The 22,749-nt window shown below is 43.4% G+C and overlaps 1 protein-coding gene across 2 annotated transcripts in view; it reads left to right on the forward strand.

Annotated features, from left to right (window-relative positions):
* Positions 1–22,749, forward strand: part of LOC134529123 (endothelin-converting enzyme homolog) — a 135,327-nt gene that overhangs the window by 74,656 nt on the left and 37,922 nt on the right. For both annotated transcript variants that reach the window (XM_063362876.1, XM_063362877.1), the window contains exons 4-9: positions 1,348–1,554; positions 2,848–3,128; positions 6,181–6,279; positions 11,905–12,075; positions 12,891–13,045; positions 16,967–17,189. In XM_063362876.1, the coding sequence (XP_063218946.1) occupies positions 1,348–1,554; positions 2,848–3,128; positions 6,181–6,279; positions 11,905–12,075; positions 12,891–13,045; positions 16,967–17,189 (1,136 nt within the window). The remainder of the gene's footprint in view (positions 1–1,347; positions 1,555–2,847; positions 3,129–6,180; positions 6,280–11,904; positions 12,076–12,890; positions 13,046–16,966; positions 17,190–22,749) is intronic.

Genomic DNA, 22,749 nt, shown 5'->3' on the forward strand with positions numbered 1-22,749 from the left:
CTTTCAAAGATTTGAAAATCTCCCGACTGGCCCGGGAATATAACCCTGTACCGTGGATCACCATCTAGAAGCTGTTGCCACTGAGGCAACAGGTTGATCTTCAGTAATGAAGTTATCTGTAATTTATAACCAGAGGGAGGCCATGCAAGACATGCATGGACACTACCTGAAGCCATTTTTGTCTAGCGTGTTTTCGGGTCATCCAAAATTTTTTCCATAGTATTATGTTTGCATTGTGGAAAAGGTTTTAAATGATAACATATTTTTTGGACGAGACGGTGTTTAATGACGAAAATTCTAATGCATGCCTATTTACAATAATAAGGCATGGTCAAACACCATTTACGCAATGTTATGTGTGTTGCAATATGGCGATGGTGGTGTGAAAAAGGCACATAAACTACGTCACAGCAGGCCATATCCTGAAAATTCCATGCTTATAACATATCTGGATATAGCAGCACCTAGGACCCTTTTTTAAGTTTTTTGGATTTCGTGGGCAAATAATTTGGGTTCCCTCCATACATCCTTCCTGGAAGGGTCAAACCCGGATTTTTTTTGCACGTAGGGAACGTGGCGGAAGTTGCTATTTGTTGTTGGTTTATTCGACAAATTCCCGTTTCCCACGCCCATTCATTCAAATCAGTGCTCCATTCTAATTTATACATTCTTTAACATCTCCAAAACTCCGGTGTTGACGAGACTTCAAAACCTTATTTTAATTTACTCATTCATTGTTTGGAGATTAGTGGCGGATTTATTTAAGTCACATCGACTACGTCACACAAGCCAAGGAAGCCTATAGTAAGGAACCATCGCGGAATTTGACTGGAGTGATCGCAAGAAACAATAGGAAACCGAATTCGGAATGGATCATGATTTGAGCCCGAGTCATCATGAATGCAAGGCGTCGAAAACGTCCCTGTTAATTGCGAGTCACCAAAATAGCATAACTGGCTTGCGACATGGTGGAACACCATTTGCAGAAACGAACATACAAAACTGGGTACATTTACAGTACATGGACGATATATCTTTGTCAGTAAAACAGCAACAAGAAACATTATATTACATATATGATTTCATAGTCCACCATAGTTTTAATAAATATTCATTTACCTAAACAACACAGTAACAAAATATTGATGTATTGTTTCTCAGGATTCCTTTGGGATGAGCCAAAAAACTGTCAACCAAGAGCAAACATTAATAAGAAACTGAAAAACAGTTTCGTCTTAAGCCAAAACACTTAATAAATTTTGAAAGAGTATTACTGCAGAAAAAATAATTATAAAAATGTTCGTTTCTTTATTGTTTGTTGATAATTACTTTCCTTTTGTTCATCAGGAGATCTCTGCTTGACCCTGCCATGTGTCATGGTGGCGTCTTCGATACTGGAGTCCCTCAACCAGCATGTTGATCCTTGCCACGATTTCTACGAGTTCTCGTGCGGGGGATGGGTGAAGAACAACCCGATACCGTACGAGAAGTCCATTTGGGGAACCTTCGGCAAGTTGGAGCAACAAAACCAGCTTGTCATCAAGAATGTTCTAGGTGTGTGTAGAACTCAATTTTTTTTGGAACTCTCGTTTAAAGAGATCTGAAAATTGATGGCAGCATATATTAAGAATGATTGTGCACCTAAACGATCCTTATCAGTGATCATGAGTTATTCGACGTGCTATGAATAGGGACACCTGTATTTCGCGATTTCATTTCATGTGAAGGTATTTCACAAAACACTGTAGATTTTTCTAAGAGTAATGGCAAATTGTGAGGGTGCAGCAGTACGGTGACCACATTCTCATTGGCCCTGTCAAGAGCGGGACCACACCTCTCACCGACCTCAACCAATAACCACAGGAGAAAAGCTACAGTAGTTTGTGAAATACCTTGACACGAAATGTATTCGCGAAATACAAATTTACGAATGTACAAATTTACGAATGTACAAATTTACAAATATCTGTAAATTTATGTTAATAGTTTTGTTCCATTTACAAATAAAAAATTAATGTGTGTGTGTGTGTGTGTGTGTGTGCGCGGAGTCCACGTGCAACAAAAGTGAAACTTCTTGCTTATTATATTATTATATAAAGGAAAACATTCTCTTTGACTGAGGTCGGAGATTAAAAAAAATATACATATGCAAGTATGCGAGTGCTAAATTATTCTAGTGCGCAAGTATGAAAGTGTGAAAGTATGCACGTGTAAAGTAGGCAAGTGTACAAGTGTACAAGCGTGTAAGTATGCGAGTGTGATTGTGTGCAAGTATACTGTGTTAAAGTGTAAAGTATGCAATTATGCAAGTTTTCAAAAGAGTGCAAGTATGTAAGTGTGAAAGTATGCCAGTGCAAAGTAGGCAAATATGCGAGTGTGCAAGCATGCACATATGCAATTGTGAAAGTGTGCAAGTATGCAGTGTGCAATTGTAAAGTATGCAAGTATTAGAGTGTGCAAGTATGTATGCAAGTATGCAAGTATGCAAGTATGCGAGTATGCATGTATGCGAGTATGCAAGTATGTGAGTATGCAAGTATGTGAGTATGCATGTATGCAAGTATGCGAGTATGCAAGTGTGCGAGTATGTGAGTATGCAAGTATGCAAGTATGCGAGTATGCATGTATGCGAGTATGCAAGTATGTGAGTATACAAGTATATGAGTGTGCAAGTATGCAAGTGTGCAAGTATGCAAGTATGTAAGTGCTTAAGTGTGTAAGTATGCAAGTATGCAAGTATGCAAGTATGCAAGTGTGCAAGTATGTAAGTGCCTCTCCCCTGTCGTCTCCCTCTTGCGACCGTGGTTCCCGCGAGGCTCAGCAAGGAGAGTGCTTGTTGTTGACCAGAGCGGCCCGAGAGCGAGTTCGCGAGCGACGCGGAGCGCAAGGCCAAGCACTACTACGCGTCGTGCATGGACGCCAACGACACGATAGAGGCGCTGGGCGCGCGGCCCATGCTGGAGCTGCTCAAGAAGGTGGGCGGCTGGAACGTGTCGGGCAAGTTCGACGTGAGCTCGTGGAGCCTGCAGTCGGCGCTGCACGTGCTGCAGAACACCTACAACATGGGCGGCCTCTTCACGTGGATCGTGAGCGCCGACGACCGCAACTCCAGCCGCAACATCATCCAGGTGTCCTGCGCCGGCATTGTGTGCTAGAGTAGGCAGCAATGCGAGTGTGCATATATGCAAGTGCGCAAGTATGCAAGTGTGGAAATGTGCAAGTGTGGAAATGTGCAAGTTTATGCAAGTGCACAAGTGTGAATGTATGTATATGTGCATATATACAAGTGTACTAGTATACAAGCATGCAAGCATGCAAGTATGCAAGTATGCGAGCGTGAAAATGTTAAAGTATGCAACTTATTGAAATTTGCAACAATGCAAGTTTTTAAGTATGCAAGTAATCTAAGTTTTGCAAGTATGCTCGTGTACAAGTATGCGTATGTGCAAGTTTGTATGCAAGTATGTAAGTATGAGAGAACAGAAGTGTGCATGTCTGCAAGTGTGAAAGTATGCGAGTGTGCATGTATGCTAGTATGCAAGTATGCGATTGTGCAATTATGCTAGTGTGCTAGCATGCCATTTTTATTAACAGATACTTGTGAAAAAAAGCAATATTTTTCCAAGCATGCAGAAACAGACCTAGGACTTACTTGCAGAAATTGTGATATAGTCTAAGCGCCTTTACAACCACAACCCCCTCCCCGCTAAATCCATCGCCCAACTGTAATAAACGTATCAGGTATTATATATTTTTGCCTTTAAGAACATTATTTGTAAAATGTTTCGTTAAATTTTTATCAAAAACTTATAATCAAAAGTGTTTGAGTGTATATTATGTTTCACGCAGGACTGTATAAATAGCAATAATACAGTGTTAAAGGTTCAATGGAAGCAAATAAGTTTTGCCAGTGACGGGAATTAAACCACGTCCCTTGAGATTTACAAGCGCGCTCTCTACCGCTGTGCTGCTAATACTATGGAGAGTGAATAAGTAGAATATAAATTATAATTAGTATATTGCCAGTTTTCTAAGGTATTTTAAAATGTGAAAATACTGTTTACTATGGCCAAATATATTCCAGGGCAGTTACATTTGGCAGACAAATACGGTTGTTATATCCCCTCATTTTTACGAAAGTGACTATATACGGGTTTATGTTGCTACACGTGGGTCCGCCATCTTTGTGTATCATTTCCATTCATCGACTCCTTCCGTTCCATTTTCACGTAACTACTCCTACCAAATGCCGTTTACCGAGAGCTAAGTTGTTAACATTTCAAAAATAATAAGCATATTTTTTAAATTGTGTTACAATGTTGGGAGGATTACAACACTGAAAAAATTATTTAATAACTTGCTAATCCCCGACATGAGTTGCTAAGCCTTTAAATTTTTTTGTAATTTACAAAGCATCTCTCTCTATCTCTCTGTCCATCGCTATCTCTCTATATCTGTCCCTCTATAAATTTTACTATATTTCTCTCTATAAGTATATAAATCTCTCTATATCTCTATATATACATCTATATCCATATATCTCCATATCACTCTAACTCTCTATATCTCTACGTACCTATCTATGTTTCTATCTATATCTCAACTATCTCCCTATCTATATGTCTTTTATCTCTATATATATCTTTGTATATCACTCGCTCTATCTCTCTATGTAAATGTTTATATCTTTCTATTTTTATATATCTCTAGCGCTTTATGTCTGTATCTTCGTATCGATATCTTTACCTTTACAAAACAGAAGACGAACACACAAACATTCATTTATATATATTTTCTTACCTATCTTTTTATCTATCTTTTTACCTGTCACAGGTGTGACACATATATAAATACGCGCGTATTTAAATGCAACGTTGTGTTAAAATTTCAAAGCAATCGGTGAAGAACTTTCGGAGTTTTAAGATACTGAACGAACGAACATTCACATTTTCATTTATATAGATGTACAGAAACCAAACTTACTTTTAGTGTTGCATTACGAGAATTCTATACGTACATATTAAAGGCCCAATAACAAATTTTCCAGTCCACCCTGCTGCCCTCTGACCAAGCGCCCGGGCCAGGAACTCACCTTTTTAACACCCTGTATGTCCGGCCCTGCAAACAAGTGCATAGTCAAGTCGTTGTCAAGTGTCCGCTGGCTGCTGCCACTTCCCACGTTTTTTCCAGCTCGCAGCATGTATGTTTTTATACGTGTTTGACACTGGCGTCTAGATCATAGGGGGTGTATAATTTCCCGTGGTCCGATGACATGGCCTATTCGAGTGTGGACAAAGTTCCGTTCTAGACTTTCGCCGTACAAATTGCCTCGGGAGTTTATAGCCACATCAGCACGCAAGCTGCCGTCCGCCACGACACATTTATTTTTTACCGTTCTATTGGCAAATATGCCCTTCAGTGTTGTATGTCCTATTGTTTCTTCTTAACAGCTTGAGAGCGCGGTTTTTATCCGTCGTTGGTCTGTGGTCTGAGAGTCATACCTCACCATGTTTGCTCCGAGCCTAAATAATCTTTAAAGAGGGGTAGAAGAATACCAATGAGTAGAGACCTGTAAAATTCGCGATTTCAAATCCCTAAAGGATAGACTCCATGATCCTCTACGCACTCGTGCAAATTACATCTGCTGATTGGTTACCGACTCGTAACACCTGTTGACTGGAAGGATCGTGACTCGCTAATTCTTTTGTTAAAGATTTTTCATTGGCCCAGAGTCCTTCAGATAAACTGTGGCCCAATCACTGAAGCAAAATAATGTCAAAAGTATTTGGACTCTATCCTATCGCGAAATGAATCCGCGAATTTTACAGGTCTCTACCAATGAGATCACACTAAAGAAAGAGAGAGAGAGAGAGAGAGAGAGAGAGAGAGAGAGAGGATGCGAGCAAGGGACGTTAAACGGCCCTCTGTTAGTTCAGATCATTGGCCTGATAAACTTGTTCAACTTTTTGTCATAATCCTCCGCTAAACTGGATGGGTAAACATGATTGTTTCAAACAATTTACCTCTTTTCTCTTTCATAGAATTAGGTTTCATTTCTTTCTGTTGACACAGCATAATTTTTTTTTCACATGTTTGAATATACATAATTCTAGCTATCTGAAATGTTTGTTAGAGTATCACTCAAAGTCAGTAAAATTTTTCTGTCGCACATGATTTCAGATTGACCAAGGAGGATTGACGCTTCCTGCGAGGGACAACTACCTAAACAAGACGATGAATAAAAAGATATTGACTGCATATTTAGATTACATGACCAAGGTAATAAAGAAATTTGTTATCCTTCATTTTTATTCTAGTGTCTACTTAGAGTCCTCACCAAGGCACACTAAAATTTTAGTAAAATGGCATTAAAAAATTCTGAAACACGACAGTATATATGACTACAAAAACTTTTTTCGGCAAACAGGTTTCTAAATAATCTCTTTGCAAAATTACAAAATTTCTCTTTACAGAGTAGTACTCGAATGATTTGCCGTGACATACTATCATTATAGCAAGACAAAATGTGGATACAAATTGTTGGTATATTTGTAAAAATAGGAACCCTGCCTGAGGCCCGTGTGTTCTGTTCCACTCTGGCAGAACGGCGAGAAGAACTCGACACGCAAGCAGGTTCAGGATGTCGTAGCGTAGTTTACAAAATCTGCCTGAGGCGATGCTGGTCAGCTAGCGAGTTCTTGGTGGTGCTGATGCTGGGATAGCCTCGGCCTCACGTCATAGCCGAGGCCCTAACTGCTACCCCGATTAAGTAAACGGCGTATCCAATTCTGTGCCCATGGCGGTCCCAGGGCGGAAGGGGCTTACAGTTTACAAACCCTGCCTAAAACCTGCCTGGTCCTGTTTTGCTCTCGCAGTTCGGGTTCTGCTAAATGGTGAAGAGAACTCGTTTCACAGGTAGATTCAGGACGTCGCAGTGTAGTTTACGAACCCTGTATTAAGCGTGCCTGATCTTGTCTGATCTCGCAGGTTGGCGTCCTGTTGAACGGCGATGATAACACGTTTCACTAGTAGTTTCAGGACGTCGTAGTGTTTTTAAAGAACCACGCCTGGTTTGGTCTGCTCTGGCAAATCGGCGTCCTGTTGAACGGCGATGATATCTCGTTTTACAAGTAGATTCAGGACGTCGTATTGTAGTTTACGAACCACGCCTGGTCTGGTCTGCTCTCGCAGTTGGGCGTCCTGTTGAACAGCGATGATATCTCGTTTCACAAGTAGTTTCAGGACGTCGTATTGTAGTTTACGAACCACGCCTGGTCTGGTCTGCTCTCGCAGTTGGGCGTCCTGCTGAATGGCGAGGAGAACTCGTTTCACAAGTAGTATCAGGACGTCGTATTGTAGTTTACGAACCACGCCTGGTCTGGTCTGCTCTCGCAGTTGGGCGTCCTGTTGAACAGCGATGATAACTCGTTTCACAAGTATTTTCAGGACGTCGTATTGTAGTTTACGAACCACGCCTGGTCTGGTCTGCTCTCGCAGTTGGGCGTCCTGTTGAACGGCGATGATAACTCGTTTCACAAGTAGTTTCAGGACGTCGTAGTGTTTTTAAAGAACCACGCCTGGTTTGGTCTGCTCTGGCAAATCGGTGTCCTGTTGAACGGCGATGATATCTCGTTTTACAAGTAGATTCAGGACGTCGTATTGTAGTTTACGAACCCTGTATTAAGCGTGCCTGATCTTGTCTGATCTCGCAGGTCGGCGTCCTGTTGAACGGCGATGATAACACGTTTCACTAGTAGTTTCAGGACGTCGTAGTGTTTTTAAAGAACCACGCCTGGTTTGGTCTGCTCTGGCAAATCGGCGTCCTGTTGAACGGCGATGATATCTCGTTTTACAAGTAGATTCAGGACGTCGTATTGTAGTTTACGAACCACGCCTGGTCTGGTCTGCTCTCGCAGTTGGGCGTCCTGTTGAACGGCGATGATAACTCGTTTCACAAGTAGATTCAGGACGTCGTATTGTAGTTTACGAACCACGCCTGGTCTGGTCTGCTCTCGCAGTTGGGCGTCCTGTTGAACGGCGATGATAACTCGTTTCACAAGTAGTTTCAGGACGTCGTACTGTAGTTTACGAACCACGCCTGGTCTGGTCTGCTCTCGCAGTTGGGCGTCCTGCTGAACGGCGAGGAGAACTCGTTTCACAAGTAGATTCAGGACGTCGTATTGTAGTTTACGAACCACGCCTGGTCTGGTCTGCTCTCGCAGTTGGGCGTCCTGTTGAACAGCGATGATATCTCGTTTCACAAGTAGTTTCAGGACGTCGTATTGTAGTTTACGAACCACGCCTGGTCTGGTCTGCTCTCGCAGTTGGGCGTCCTGCTGAATGGCGAGGAGAACTCGTTTCACAAGTAGTATCAGGACGTCGTATTGTAGTTTACGAACCACGCCTGGTCTGGTCTGCTCTCGCAGTTGGGCGTCCTGTTGAACAGCGATGATAACTCGTTTCACAAGTATTTTCAGGACGTCGTATTGTAGTTTACGAACCACGCCTGGTCTGGTCTGCTCTCGCAGTTGGGCGTCCTGTTGAACGGCGATGATAACTCGTTTCACAAGTAGTTTCAGGACGTCGTAGTGTTTTTAAAGAACCATGCCTGGTTTGGTCTGCTCTGGCAAATCGGCGTCCTGTTGAACGGCGATGATATCTCGTTTTACAAGTAGATTCAGGACGTCGTATTGTAGTTTACGAACCCTGTATTAAGCGTGCCTGATCTTGTCTGATCTCGCAGGTCGGCGTCCTGTTGAACGGCGATGATAACACGTTTCACTAGTAGTTTCAGGACATCGTAGTGTTTTTAAAGAACCACGCCTGGTTTGGTCTGCTCTGGCAAATCGGCGTCCTGTTGAACGGCGATGATATCTCGTTTTACAAGTAGATTCAGGACGTCGTATTGTAGTTTACGAACCACGCCTGGTCTGGTCTGCTCTCGCAGTTGGGCGTCCTGTTGAACGGCGATGATAACTCGTTTCACAAGTAGATTCAGGACGTCGTATTGTAGTTTACGAACCACGCCTGGTCTGGTCTGCTCTCGCAGTTGGGCGTCCTGTTGAACGGCGATGATAACTCGTTTCACAAGTAGTTTCCGGACGTCGTATTGTAGTTTACGAACCACGCCTGGTCTGGTCTGCTCTCGCAGTTGGGCGTCCTGCTGAACGGCGAGGAGAACTCGTTTCACAAGTAGATTCAGGACGTCGTATTGTAGTTTAAAAACCACGCCTGGTCTGGTCTGCTCTCGCAGTTGGGCGTCCTGTTGAACAGCGATGATATCTCGTTTTACAAGTAGTTTCAGGACGTCGTATTGTAGTTTACGAACCACGCCTGGTCTGGTCTGCTCTCGCAGTTGGGCGTCCTGCTGAATGGCGAGGAGAACTCGTTTCACAAGTAGTATCAGGACGTCGTATTGTAGTTTACGAACCACGCCTGGTCTGGTCTGCTCTCGCAGTTGGGCGTCCTGTTGAACAGCGATGATAACTCGTTTCACAAGTATTTTCAGGACGTCGTATTGTAGTTTACGAACCACGCCTGGTCTGGTCTGCTCTCGCAGTTGGGCGTCCTGTTGAACAGCGATGATAACTCGTTTCACAAGTAGTTTCAGGACGTCGTATTGTAGTTTACGAACCACGCCTGGTCTGGTCTGCTCTCGCAGTTGGGCGTCCTGTTGAACAGCGATGATAACTCGTTTTACAAGTATTTTCAGGACGTCGTATTGTAGTTTACGAACCACTCCTGGTCTGGTCTGCTCTCGCAGTTGGGCGTCCAGTTGAAAGGCGAGGAGAACTCGTTTCACAAGTAGATTCAGGACGTCGTATTGTAGTTTACGAACCACGCCTGGTCTGGTCTGCTCTCGCAGTTGGGCGTCCTGTTGAAAGGCGAGGAGAACTCGTTTCACAAGTAGTTTCAGGACGTCGTATTGTAGTTTACGAACCACTCCTGGTCTGGTCTGCTCTCGCAGTTGGGCGTCCTGTTGAACGGCGATGATAACTCGTTTCACAAGTAGTTTCAGGACGTCGTACTGTAGTTTAGGAACCACGCCTGGTCTGGTCTGCTCTCGCAGTTGGGCGTCCTGTTGAACAGCGATGATAACTCGTTTCACAAGTATTTTCAGGACGTCGTATTATAGTTTACGAACCACTCCTGGTCTGGTCTGCTCTCGCAGTTGGGCGTCCAGTTGAAAGGCGAGGAGAACTCGTTTCACAAGTAGATTCAGGACGTCGTATTGTAGTTTACGAACCACGCCTGGTCTGGTCTGCTCTCGCAGGTCGGCGTCCTGTTGAACGGCGATGATAACTCGTTTCACAAGTAGTTTCAGGACGTCGTATTGTAGTTTACGAACCACGCCTGGTCTGGTCTGCTCTCGCAGTTGGGCGTCCTGTTGAACAGCGATGATAACTCGTTTCACAAGTATTTTCAGGACGTCGTATTGTAGTTTACGAACCACTCCTGGTCTGGTCTGCTCTCGCAGTTGGGCGTCCTGTTGAAAGGCGAGGAGAACTCGTTTCACAAGTAGTATCAGGACGTCGTATTGTAGTTTACGAACCACGCCTGGTCTGGTCTGCTCTCGCAGTTGGGCGTCCTGTTGAACAGCGATGATAACTCGTTTCACAAGTATTTTCAGGACGTCGTATTGTAGTTTACGAACCACGCCTGGTCTGGTCTGCTCTCGCAGTTGGGCGTCCTGTTGAACGGCGATGATAACTCGTTTCACAAGTAGTTTCAGGACGTCGTATTGTAGTTTACGAACCACGCCTGGTCTGGTCTGCTCTCGCAGTTGGGCGTCCCGTTGAACAGCGATGATAACTCGTTTTACAAGTATTTTCAGGACGTCGTATTGTAGTTTACGAACCACTCCTGGTCTGGTCTGCTCTCGCAGTTGGGCGTCCAGTTGAAAGGCGAGGAGAACTCGTTTCACAAGTAGATTCAGGACGTCGTATTGTAGTTTACGAACCACGCCTGGTCTGGTCTGCTCTCGCAGTTGGGCGTCCTGTTGAAAGGCGAGGAGAACTCGTTTCACAAGTAGTTTCAGGACGTCGTATTGTAGTTTACGAACCACTCCTGGTCTGGTCTGCTCTCGCAGTTGGGCGTCCTGTTGAACGGCGATGATAACTCGTTTCACAAGTAGTTTCAGGACGTCGTACTGTAGTTTAGGAACCACGCCTGGTCTGGTCTGCTCTCGCAGTTGGGCGTCCTGTTGAACAGCGATGATAACTCGTTTCACAAGTATTTTCAGGACGTCGTATTATAGTTTACGAACCACTCCTGGTCTGGTCTGCTCTCGCAGTTGGGCGTCCAGTTGAAAGGCGAGGAGAACTCGTTTCACAAGTAGATTCAGGACGTCGTATTGTAGTTTACGAACCACGCCTGGTCTGGTCTGCTCTCGCAGGTCGGCGTCCTGTTGAACGGCGATGATAACTCGTTTCACAAGTAGTTTCAGGACGTCGTATTGTAGTTTACGAACCACGCCTGGTCTGGTCTGCTCTCGCAGTTGGGCGTCCTGTTGAACAGCGATGATAACTCGTTTCACAAGTATTTTCAGGACGTCGTATTGTAGTTTACGAACCACTCCTGGTCTGGTCTGCTCTCGCAGTTGGGCGTCCTGTTGAAAGGCGAGGAGAACTCGTTTCACAAGTAGATTCAGGACGTCCTATTGTAGTTTACGAACCACGCCTGGTCTGGTCTGCTCTCGCAGTTGGGCGTCCTGTTGAACGGCGATGATATCTCGTTTCACAAGTAGTTTCAGGACGTCGTACTGTAGTTTACGAACCACGCCGATCTGGTCTGCTCTCGCAGGTCGGCGTCCTGTAGAACGGCGATGATAACTCGTTTCACAAGTAGTTTCAGGACGTCGTATTGTAGTTTACGAACCACGCCTGGTCTGGTCTGGTCTCGCAGGTCGGCGTCCTGCTGAACGGCGAGGAGAACTCGACTCGCAAGCAGATGCAGGACGTGATCGACTTCGAGACGGAGCTGGCCAAGCTGACGACTCCTCTCGAGGACCGGAGGGACGACGAGAAGAACTACCACAACATGTCCATCAGCGCTCTTCAAGAACTGGCCCCGTTTGTGAGTCGCACTTCCTGCACGTGCTTGGCTACTTTACACACGGAAAATGTACCTAACTGGTGTAGCTTCAGTAGAGGGTTGAACCCACGAGTGGAGGCCTAATTCTCGAAACAAAAAAAAATATTTATATTAATGGTGTTGATTTCCTTAGGTGAAGAAGATATTAAAGTCTTAAATTAAGGACCCGGGGGAAATAGTTTTTTGGGTTCCCTCCGCATTAGGTACTCGATGTACAACTTTTATAAACTCACAAATTAAAATAATTAACGACCGTAAACATTACCAGCCATGAGCGTAAATGTGATCAACATACAGTTAGCATAACTTGTAAGGTTTCCAGTGAGCAAGAGACTTGTATTTTTCGTCCTAAAATTGGGGTGAAGGAAAGAATCGAAACTCAACCGGGTCCGCTTGGAGCCCGAGGCTCGGGTAGTTTGACCCATCTGACCACTGCCCCCTCCCCCACAATCGATGAGCCTGCCTATTAGCTATGGGAAATTTCTAACGTCAAACTCGATTGTGCGAAGTTCGTGTCATTGTATCAGTCATGTTAAGGCTTGTCCTTAGTTCGGCTGCTGAAACTGTTCCATTCATTTGCAACAAACGAAGTTAGTTGGCTAAAAGTTCCACGGACAGTGAAAGCAGTCTGTCTTGAAATTTTCATGTATCATTCTGTTTCGTAGGCTAATGGTCGATGAAACAAAACATTGAATCCACGAATGTCATATTTTCATATTGTTATATGTAGAATACACTGATATTCAATTTTTATACATAAATAAACATTTCTTAAAATTTTTCTTGACATTCTGCAGATGAACTGGCGTGATTATTTCAACGACGCCATGCGCCATCGATCCAAGCCGAGGAAAGTCAGCGAGAAGGAAACGGTGGTGGTGTACGCTCCAGAATACCTCCACAATATTAGCCACCTGATCAAGGAGTACAACAGTACAGACAAGGGCAAGATGTAAGTAAGAGTATTGTTTGTTGATGTTGTGCCTACACATAAATGATAAGGGTGGGCGGTCCCGTTAATAAACTATAATTAGGGACACCTGTATTTCGCGATTTCATTTCATGTCAAGGTATTTCACAAAACAATGTAGCTTTTTCAAAAAGTCATGATGGCAAATTGTGAGGGTGCAGCAGTACGGTGACCACATTCTCATTGGCCCCGTCAAGAGCGGGACGACACCTCTCCCCGACCTCAGCCAATAACCACAGGAGAAAAGCTACAGTATTTTGTGAAATACCTTGACACTAAATGTATTCGCGAAATACAGGTGTCCCTAACTATAATACTCATCATGAAGATGACTGAAGCATGCACCCTATAACAAGTAGAGACCGAAAAAATTAGCAGATTCGTTTCGCGATAGTCTGAAATTCATACACATATACCTTTAAGCTGCTCTTGCTATTGGCTCACTGTTCGTCTGGGCGACTCTGGGCCAATGGGAAACCCTCAACCGAAGAAGTGACTAATCTCGGGCAAACCAGTTGAGACGACTCACAAGTCAGCAGCCAACGAACTGGCGTTATTGGCCCGAGTTTACAGAGGACTGTGTAGACTATCCTGAAGGTCAGCGAAACCGCGAATTTTTCAGGTCCCTACCTATAAGACGCAGTGATTCATTTAAAGGGCCAGTGATTTTTCGCGAAAAGGTTTAGGACAAGTTGTGTATTGAAACACTGTATCATCGTCTGTGTTTCATGATTGGTTGAGTTTCCTTCAGGTGCATGCCCGCTGTCAGCATACGAATCACAGCACTTCTGTGCAGAAGCAAACACAGCCTGAATGGCCTGGCTAAATAAGGCAATGGCTTCTCTTGCAAATGGCCTTCAGTCATAAAGCAGTAATTAATAATGCAGAAATACCATATTGCAATCTACTAAGTGAACAGATTGTTTCGCAAAAAGTGGAAAATTTGGCGAATTTTCGGAAATTTTGAGCAATTTTTGGCAATTTTTGATAAATTTTTAAGGTAATGGTCAAAGGTCAAGGTCAAGATCATCCAAGGTCACCGCCGTGACATTACAATCCAAGATGTCGGACACCGACACCAACACCACGCAATGGCAACAGCCTACTGGCTCAAATTTATATACTACTCCTTTGGATAAGTCCCTTTGATCATACCAATAAAAGTTGTGTTGCCTTCCGGAATTTGACTCTCGACTAGCCTATACCTCACCATGCAATTATTAAGGTATAACTAACATTTATAGGAAACACAACTTCAGATTTCCTACACACTAAATACATTTAAAATACGCCAAAAGCCAAACTACCGGTCGCAGGCATTCTGTAACGCCTACAAGGGACTGCTTGAGGCCCTCATAGGGCTGGAAGGTGCTTTAACAGTACCTGGTGCTGCAGAATCCTGAACAACTACCTGGTGTGGCTGATGGTGAGGAGCATGACGGCCTACATGTCGCAGGCGTTCAGGGACTCTTTCAAGGGTCTGCGAATGGTGCTCATAGAACTGGAAGGTGCTTGAACTGTTCCAGGTGCCTGGTGTTTGCAGAATCCTGAAAAACTAACTACCTGGTGTGGCAGATGGTGAAGAGCATGACGGCCTACATGTCGCAGGCGTTCAGGGACTCTTTCAAGGGTCTGCGAATGGTGCTCATAGAACTGGAAGGTGCTTGAACTGTTCCAGGTGCCTGGTGTTTGCAGAATCCTGAAAAACTAACTACCTGGTGTGGCAGATGGTGAAGAGCATGACGGCCTACATGTCGCAGGCGTTCAGGGACTCCTTCAAGGGTCTGCGAATGGTGCTCATAGAACTGGAAGGTGCTTGAACTGTTCCAGGTGCCTGGTGTTTGCAGAATCCTGAAAAACTAACTACCTGGTGTGGCAGATGGTGAAGAGCATGACGGCCTACAGGTCGCAGGCATTCAGGGACTCCTACAAGGGTCTGCGAAAGGCCCTCATAGGGTTGGAAGGTGCTTGACCTGGTACCTGGTGCTGCAGAATCCTGAACAACTACCTGGTGTGGCTGATGGTGAGGACCATGACGACCTACATGTCGCAGGCGTTCAGGGACTCCGTCAAGGGTCTGCGATAGGCGCTCATAGAACTGGAAGGTGCTTTAACTGTTCCAGGTGCCTGGTGTTGCAGAATCCTGAACAACTACTCGGTGTGGCAGATGGTGAATAGAATGAAGGCCTACATGTCGCAGTCGTTCAGGGACTCCTACAAAGGTCTGCGAAAGGCGCTCATAGGACTGGAAGGTGCTTTAACTGTTCCAGGTGCCTGGTGTTGCAAAATCCTGAACAACTATCGGGTGTGGCAGATGGTGAATAGAATGAAGGCCTACCTGTCGCAGGTGTTCAGGGACTCCTACAAGGGTCTGCGAAAGGCGCTGATATGACTGGAAGGTGCTTGAACTGTTCCAGGTGCCTGGTGTTGCAGAATCCTGAACAACTACCTGGTGTGGCAGATGGTGAAGAGCATGACGGCCTACATGTCGCAGGCATTCAGGGACTCCTACAAAGGTCTGCGAAACGCGCCGATAGGACTGGAAGGTGCTTGAACTGTTCCAGGTGCCTGGTGTTGCAGAATCCTGAACAACTACCTGGTGTGGCAGATGGTGAATAGAATGAAGGCCTACCTGTCGCAGGCGTTCAGGGACACCTACAAGGGTCTGCGAAAGGCGCTGATAGGACTGGAAGGTGCTTGAACTGTTCCAGGTGCCTGGTGTTGCAGAATCCTGAACAACTACCTGGTGTGGCAGATGGTGAGGAGTATGATGGCCTACATGTCGCAGGCATTCAGGGACGCCTACAAGGGTCTGCGCAAGGTCTTGATGGGGCTGGAAGGTGCTTGAACTGTTCCAGGTGCCTGGTGTTGCAGAATCCTGAACAACTACCTGGTGTGGCAGATGGTGAATAGAATGAAGGCCTACCTGTCGCAGGCGTTCAGGGACACCTACAAGGGTCTGCGAAAGGCGCTGATTGGACTGGAAGGTGCTTGAACTGTTCCAGGTGCCTGGTGTTGCAGAATCCTGAACAACTACCTGGTGTGGCAGATGGTGAGGAGTATGATGGCCTACATGTCGCAGGCGTTCAGGGACGCCTACAAGGGCCTGCGCAAGGTCTTGATGGGGCTGGAAGGTGCTTGAACTGTTCCAGGTGCCTGGTGTTGCAGAATCCTAAACAACTACCTGGTGTGGCAGATGGTGAATAGAATGAAGGCCTACCTGTCGCAGGCGTTCAGGGACACCTACAAGGGTCTGCGAAAGGCGCTGATAGGACTGGAAGGTGCTTGAACTGTTCCAGGTGCCTGGTGTTGCAGAATCCTGAACAACTACCTGGTGTGGCAGATGGTGAGGAGTATGATGGCCTACATGTCGCAGGCATTCAGGGACGCCTACAAGGGTCTGCGCAAGGTCTTGATGGGGCTGGAAGGTGCTTGAACTGTTCCAGGTGCCTGGTGTTGCAGAATCCTGAACAACTACCTGGTGTGGCAGATGGTGAATAGAATGAAGGCCTACCTGTCGCAGGCGTTCAGGGACACCTACAAGGGTCTGCGAAAGGCGCTGATTGGACTGGAAGGTGCTTGAACTGTTCCAGGTGCCTGGTGTTGCAGAATCCTGAACAACTACCTGGTGTGGCAGATGGTGAGGAGTATGATGGCCTACATGTCGCAGGCGTTCAGGGACGCCTACAAGGGCCTGCGCAAGGTCTTGATGGGGCTGGAAGGTGCTTGAACTGTTCCAGGTGCCTGGTGTTGCAGAATCCTAAACAACTACCTGGTGTGGCAGATGGTGAATAGAATGAAGGCCTACCTGTCGCAGGCGTTCAGGGACACCTACAAGGGTCTGCGAAAGGCGCTGATAGGACTGGAAGGTGCTTGAACTGTTCCAGGTGCCTGGTGTTGCAGAATCCTGAACAACTACCTGGTGTGGCAGATGGTGAGGAGTATGACGGCCTACATGTCGCAGGCGTTCAGGGACGCCTACAAGGGTCTGCGCAAGGTCTTGATGGGGCTGGAAGGTGGCGACGAGCCGTGGAGGTACTGCGTCGCCGACACTTCCAGCGTCATTGGCTTCGCTGTCGGTGCCATGTTCGTCAAGGAAGTTTTCGTCGGCAATTCCAAACCGATGGTACAACACGTTTCATTTTTTAATCTAGTTACGTTTTTGTGTACTGTTTACAAGTAAGTTTATAATAACAAGGAAATGTGGGTAAAATATTCCTCTGGAAACATCCGCACATTTAACTAACATTACATATTTTATTCTAATTCATGTTATATTGTTTTTTTTAAAATAAGTGGCATATATATATATATATATATATATATAGTGTAGACAGGAAAATTATTATCAGCCACAATGTTATTCTTATGGGTCAATGGCTTTTTGATTCACTCAGTTGTGGCTTGCCAATCGAGATGATTCAGCCGTGTTAGGGTGTATCCTCTGCTCGTTGCCTATGATCGGGACCCCGGCGCCCATCTTTGATTATGTACGTCCACCATTTTGTTTATCAGCAATTTTTGAAATCTGTTATTAATATCCAATAATATTGGTAAAATTTTTCAAAATAAGAAGAAATTATCTAATACATTTATGATAAATTTTTTAAAAAGCTTATACGCCATCCTTTTCGAAGTTCTCGTTTTGATCCAGACAAAGCATAATTTAATAAAATATCAATTAAAAAATCCCCATAAAATATTAACATTCCAGATAAAGTTACTGAAATACTTTAAAAAAAGGCAATTACGTCATACATTTCAGAGTCCTTGGTTCAATTCTCGGCGAAAGTACATGTGAAAATAAACAGCGAAATTTCCAAAAATGTTTCCACTTAACATATATTGTTCTACCAAACCAGATATTATACTGATCAGTATGGTGCCATGGCAGCCAACTCGGATCCGCCATATTGTTTTCAGTAATCGATACTAGGAGCGCTAGTACACACATTGTCTGCTAGATTGCCATGCCGCCATATTAGTTTCAATTTTACTCGTAAGAGTGCAGTAGTATTCACTATCATAACTTCCGCCATCTTGTTGGCCATCTGGGCCGCCATTTTGAAATCTGTAATTATTTAACTAGAAATAATGAAGCAATTCCAAAAATCATCAATCAAATCAGAAATTAATATACTGATCGATAAAATCGATTTACATCCAAGACACTTGAAGACATGCAGAGGTCCTGCTGCGCGTCAAATAGCAAACATTTCTCTGCAACAGCGATTAATTGATTCGATTAAGAGTACACCGGGAATTGGTACAACTGCAGCAACACCAGTATCCGGTTTGGGCCTTGAAAGGATCGTCTTCGTCAACTAGGCATCCTTGCGACTACTGCGATATTTCGTTTGCATTTGCCAACGATGCAGGAAGACATGAGCGGAGTAAATGCATGAAGAAACCGTCTCGTACGAAGTTTCGCTGCGATAAGTGCCATGTTTGGTTTACTCGTACTGACAATTTAAGACGTCATGCGAAAAACTGTAAAGGTGAAGTCCGTGTGCCTACTGTGGAACTACCCAGGGACGCAACAACTAAATTTCCAAAGGGGGGGGGGGGCAATATACCTTTTTATAAAGAATCATCGATCCCCCCTATTGAAGCGGGGGTTGCGCCCCTGGAACTACCTGCAGACATTTCAACTCCTCGGTTTCGGTTGGGGACTCGTATGCGTACTAGCATACAAGCAGATGGGCAGCAACTGATTGCGATGACGCCTGGACATGAAACTAAACCCAAGACTGTGCTCGGTACATTACAGGTAAATTATTACGGATTCCACTTGGCGCAATCCGCATTTCGTGGAATTTTGAAACACTACTTTTATCTAAATACGTTTAGTGAGTTGAAAGATATTTGTACTTTTCTTGACGATATCAGCAGAACATTATTAATCAGCTTACTGATTAAGTAGCTACATACGGACATTTAGAATATAACTTGTGGTTGGACTGCGTCTGTGGTAAACAGTATCCGTTCGAAGTAGAGCCACGGAAATTTCGCGGATTCATTTAGTCGCAAGCTAGAATGCAAACCTCCACACTGTCGCTCTGTGTTCATGATTGGACCGCAGTTATCTGGACACGCCCCTCTACGAACGTGAGCCAACGATGTCCAGCTAGGAGAGAAGTAAGCGAATCAGGTAGTGCCAAGTAACAAGGATAAAAATGTTCTCGCTAAGAAATCAACCAATGGGAAAGTAACCATGGGTCGAGCACACCTATAACTTTGAATTCTATCCTGAGGCCAGAGGAATCAGCGAAATTTCCGGGACTCTAGTTCGAAGACAAGGAGAAATAGTGCGCTTCCAAGACATAGGCTGCTACAATTTACACTTTTAAAAATGTGAAGCAGTCTGTTAAACATAGCATCGCTAAACTCTGTCGGGAACAAAAAGACTTTGTAGGCAAAGGATCTGGCTGGTCTCTGTCTTCAGTAAATCGATTAAAGTTAAGAATTAGTCAATTCAATCCAATGCAGAACTAAATGTTTATAAGATTGCTAAGTTTATCAAGTGTTCCTGTAGTAGTATAGGATCTATGTAATAAATTGTATTTGTAAGAAAGTTTTTTTTCGAACCTGTCACTTTTATGTTACATTTAAGTGTTATTTATTTAAATATTTTTTTTGCATTGACTAAGTATTGAACCAATGTCAGGAATCAGTCGATTCAATCAGTAATTTAATTGCAGGTTTTTAAAATGAATTTTTGGAATTTATCTCAAATTTCTAGGTTAATTATTGCATAATTTCAAAATGGTGGTCATAATTGCTTACTGGAGGCTGGTATATGAATATTTTAAGCCTCTGTTAGGATTTTGAACATAACTTATTGAAATTGTTATTTTTTTACATAAAATTAATTATTAATGCATGACACAGGAATCGAACCAAGGGCAGAATTCGATCTATCAATCAGTCAATCAATGAGTGATTTTTTTTAATGATTTTGGGAATTATTCCCTTATTCATAGCTGAATAATTATGACTTTCCAAGATGGCATCCCAATTTCAAGGTGGCGGGTGCCACAGTAATAATAAATAATTACTGCACTCTAGCGCACTCTAGCAGACGAAAACAACATGGCGGACATTACATCATACTAGCTGGCGATATATATACCTTAGCACAGTGGCGAAGGGTGAATTTCAAAGTGGGGGAACCAAGTATGTTCACTGTCACCCCCTATTAAGGTGGGTGGTCCGGGGGTCCTTCCCGGAAAAAATTTGATTTTAAGGTGCAAATTGGTGCTATTTAAGCGGTTTAACGTATCTCTTTTGTAGGAAATTTTATGTTCTTTAATTTTGTATCAAAAAATTTTTTTTTTTGCTAAAACTCATAGTTTGGAAAATACTTAAGCAAAAGCGATGAATTGTACCTTTAAACAGCCCTCCCACCTCCCGTTCACCACCAATGGGTCTATTAGTATGTTTTTCATCTATTTTTCTTTTGTTGTCTCGACTAATAAGGCGGCTTCCGCAGCAAAACAATTTTAAGTGTCAATGAAAGCCAGGCCTAAGAGTTTATCTACAAAAACAAAATGTTAATTCAACATTTCCTATATTATAAGAAAATTAAAAAGCTGGTATGACTAAAACTTAAGCAATCGTCGTTACATGAAGCAAGATTTTTTAATCAGTGAAACAGTGAAAGATACGTTCGGAAACATATCACATGCATATATCAAAATTCACGAAATTATGATCTTGGTAGTAAATGCAATACATGTTAAAGTCACACAGAATTTAATAATCTTAACTCTCGCTTTCAAGCATGAGCATGTGTGGTCGTTTTGTTAGGCTATTTCGCTTAAGTAATAAATACATACAAGTCAGTCTTAAAAATCTCAATATATATACTGCCAAAATGTTAACAAATCTGTGCATACATAACAATTTTGAAACTAAAATATTGAAGAAAGCTCTGTAATTTAGGAAGTTTCCTACTTACCATCCTGTCAGCTTATATAAATTATTGGTGGAGTGGAGAGATTTGGGCAGCGCTTAACATTTGTGGTCTTGAGAACTGATGCAGGTGAATGAGGTGGGGTGGAGCAGCACTGGAATGCAAGAGCGGGGAATACAGGAGATCTTGAGTAAACTTGCTGACCAGCAATATTGTCCGGTAATATCCACATCCGGGGAATTGTTGAGGTGGGCTGCTACTTAGTTATTTGTAAACCAAGTCTAGTCGTCGTGTCTTGCGAACAAAATTGTCAATTACATCACTGTAGAAAGTTTTTCTTTGTTTCAGGGAGAGCAATAATATATGTTCAATTGAAATGAGTCCAAGATTTGACAGTCTTTCTTGTTTCTGGGCGTTTCTGATGTAGGTCTTAATTCGTTTCAGTGAGGTAAACGAGCGCTCGACAGATGCACTTGTTGCTGGAATTTTAGCTACTAACGAACACAATTTATACAGCTCAGGAAAACCGTCAACACTTAAACCCGACTGTCTCAATACCTGCAGTATCTCATAAATTGATTTTGATTTAAACTCTGCTAAACTGAATTTTGCAATTAATTCACTCCTAAAACGAGGTAAATCGAAGTAGTTGCCATAAGAAGATTTTAAAGAGGCGAATGCTTCCTCGGGAAATATTTTTGCATTTCCCTCGTTTTTATTTGGATCCATTAGACCCACGAACTTCAAATTTTCGAGTGAGCTGAATCGTGTAACAAGCTGTACTAGAATATTATCAATAATTTCAAAATACAGTTTTCTGTAGCTAGCTTCTGGATCATTTTCCTCAGATGTACGCCGTTTCTTAGTGGGAGGGTCATCTTTGAAGGCGGACCAAATTGTTGAACTGAATGTATTTCTCTTCTCAGAAATTAATTTTTCTGTTTATTTCAGTTTTTGAAGGCAATAGCTAATGTTGAAAGTTTTTGCTTGAATAATCTGAAACAATGCATCTGTGATGGAAAATAAATCAGAAAAAACATGTAACATAAAATTAAAATTGTATTATTTTTATGCAGCTAGGAAGCCACGCGCAGCAATGTAGGTTTCGGTTATGTTTTCGAAAAGGCTTATCAGATCTGATTTGTTTTCAAAAATCGTATGAACTAAGCGGGAATTATAATTCCACCTTGTAGGACATACTTTGGGAAATCGTTTGCTCACAAATTTGTCTAATGCCTGTTTTCGTTTGGTAGAATGAGAGAAGAATGAGGCAAACCCACTTAATGTTTTGAAAAATATCTTACAATCAGTAATGTTGTTGAGTGATTGCGAAAGCACAAGATTAAGTCTATGCGCACAACAATGTATGAATATAGCATTATCATATTTTTCTCTCACTAATTTTTGTAGCCCATTCAGATGACCAGCCATAACAGCAGCTCCATCGTATGTTTGAGATACCAATTTTTCGCCACATTTATACTCATCTACTAACTTAAAAACGTGCTCTGCCAGTGCTTTTGCTGATCTGTTAGAACGTTTGTAAAACCGAGAAATCTCTCTTCGATGTTACCCTCGTTCGTTACATACCGCAGTACAGATGCAAGCTGCGACATGTTGGCAACATCAGACGTTTCGTCAAGGATTAGTGCTACAAAAGGAGTTTGACTAACTTGTGTTTTAATTTCCGTTACAATCGCTTCGGCAATACTTTCTATTATATCATTTTGTATGTTACTAGACAAACCTGTGAAAACCTTAGAAGTTTCCA

The sequence above is a fragment of the Bacillus rossius genome, chromosome 2 (genome assembly GCF_032445375.1).
Source record: "Bacillus rossius redtenbacheri isolate Brsri chromosome 2, Brsri_v3, whole genome shotgun sequence".
Classification (NCBI taxonomy): Eukaryota; Metazoa; Arthropoda; class Insecta; order Phasmatodea; family Bacillidae; genus Bacillus; species Bacillus rossius.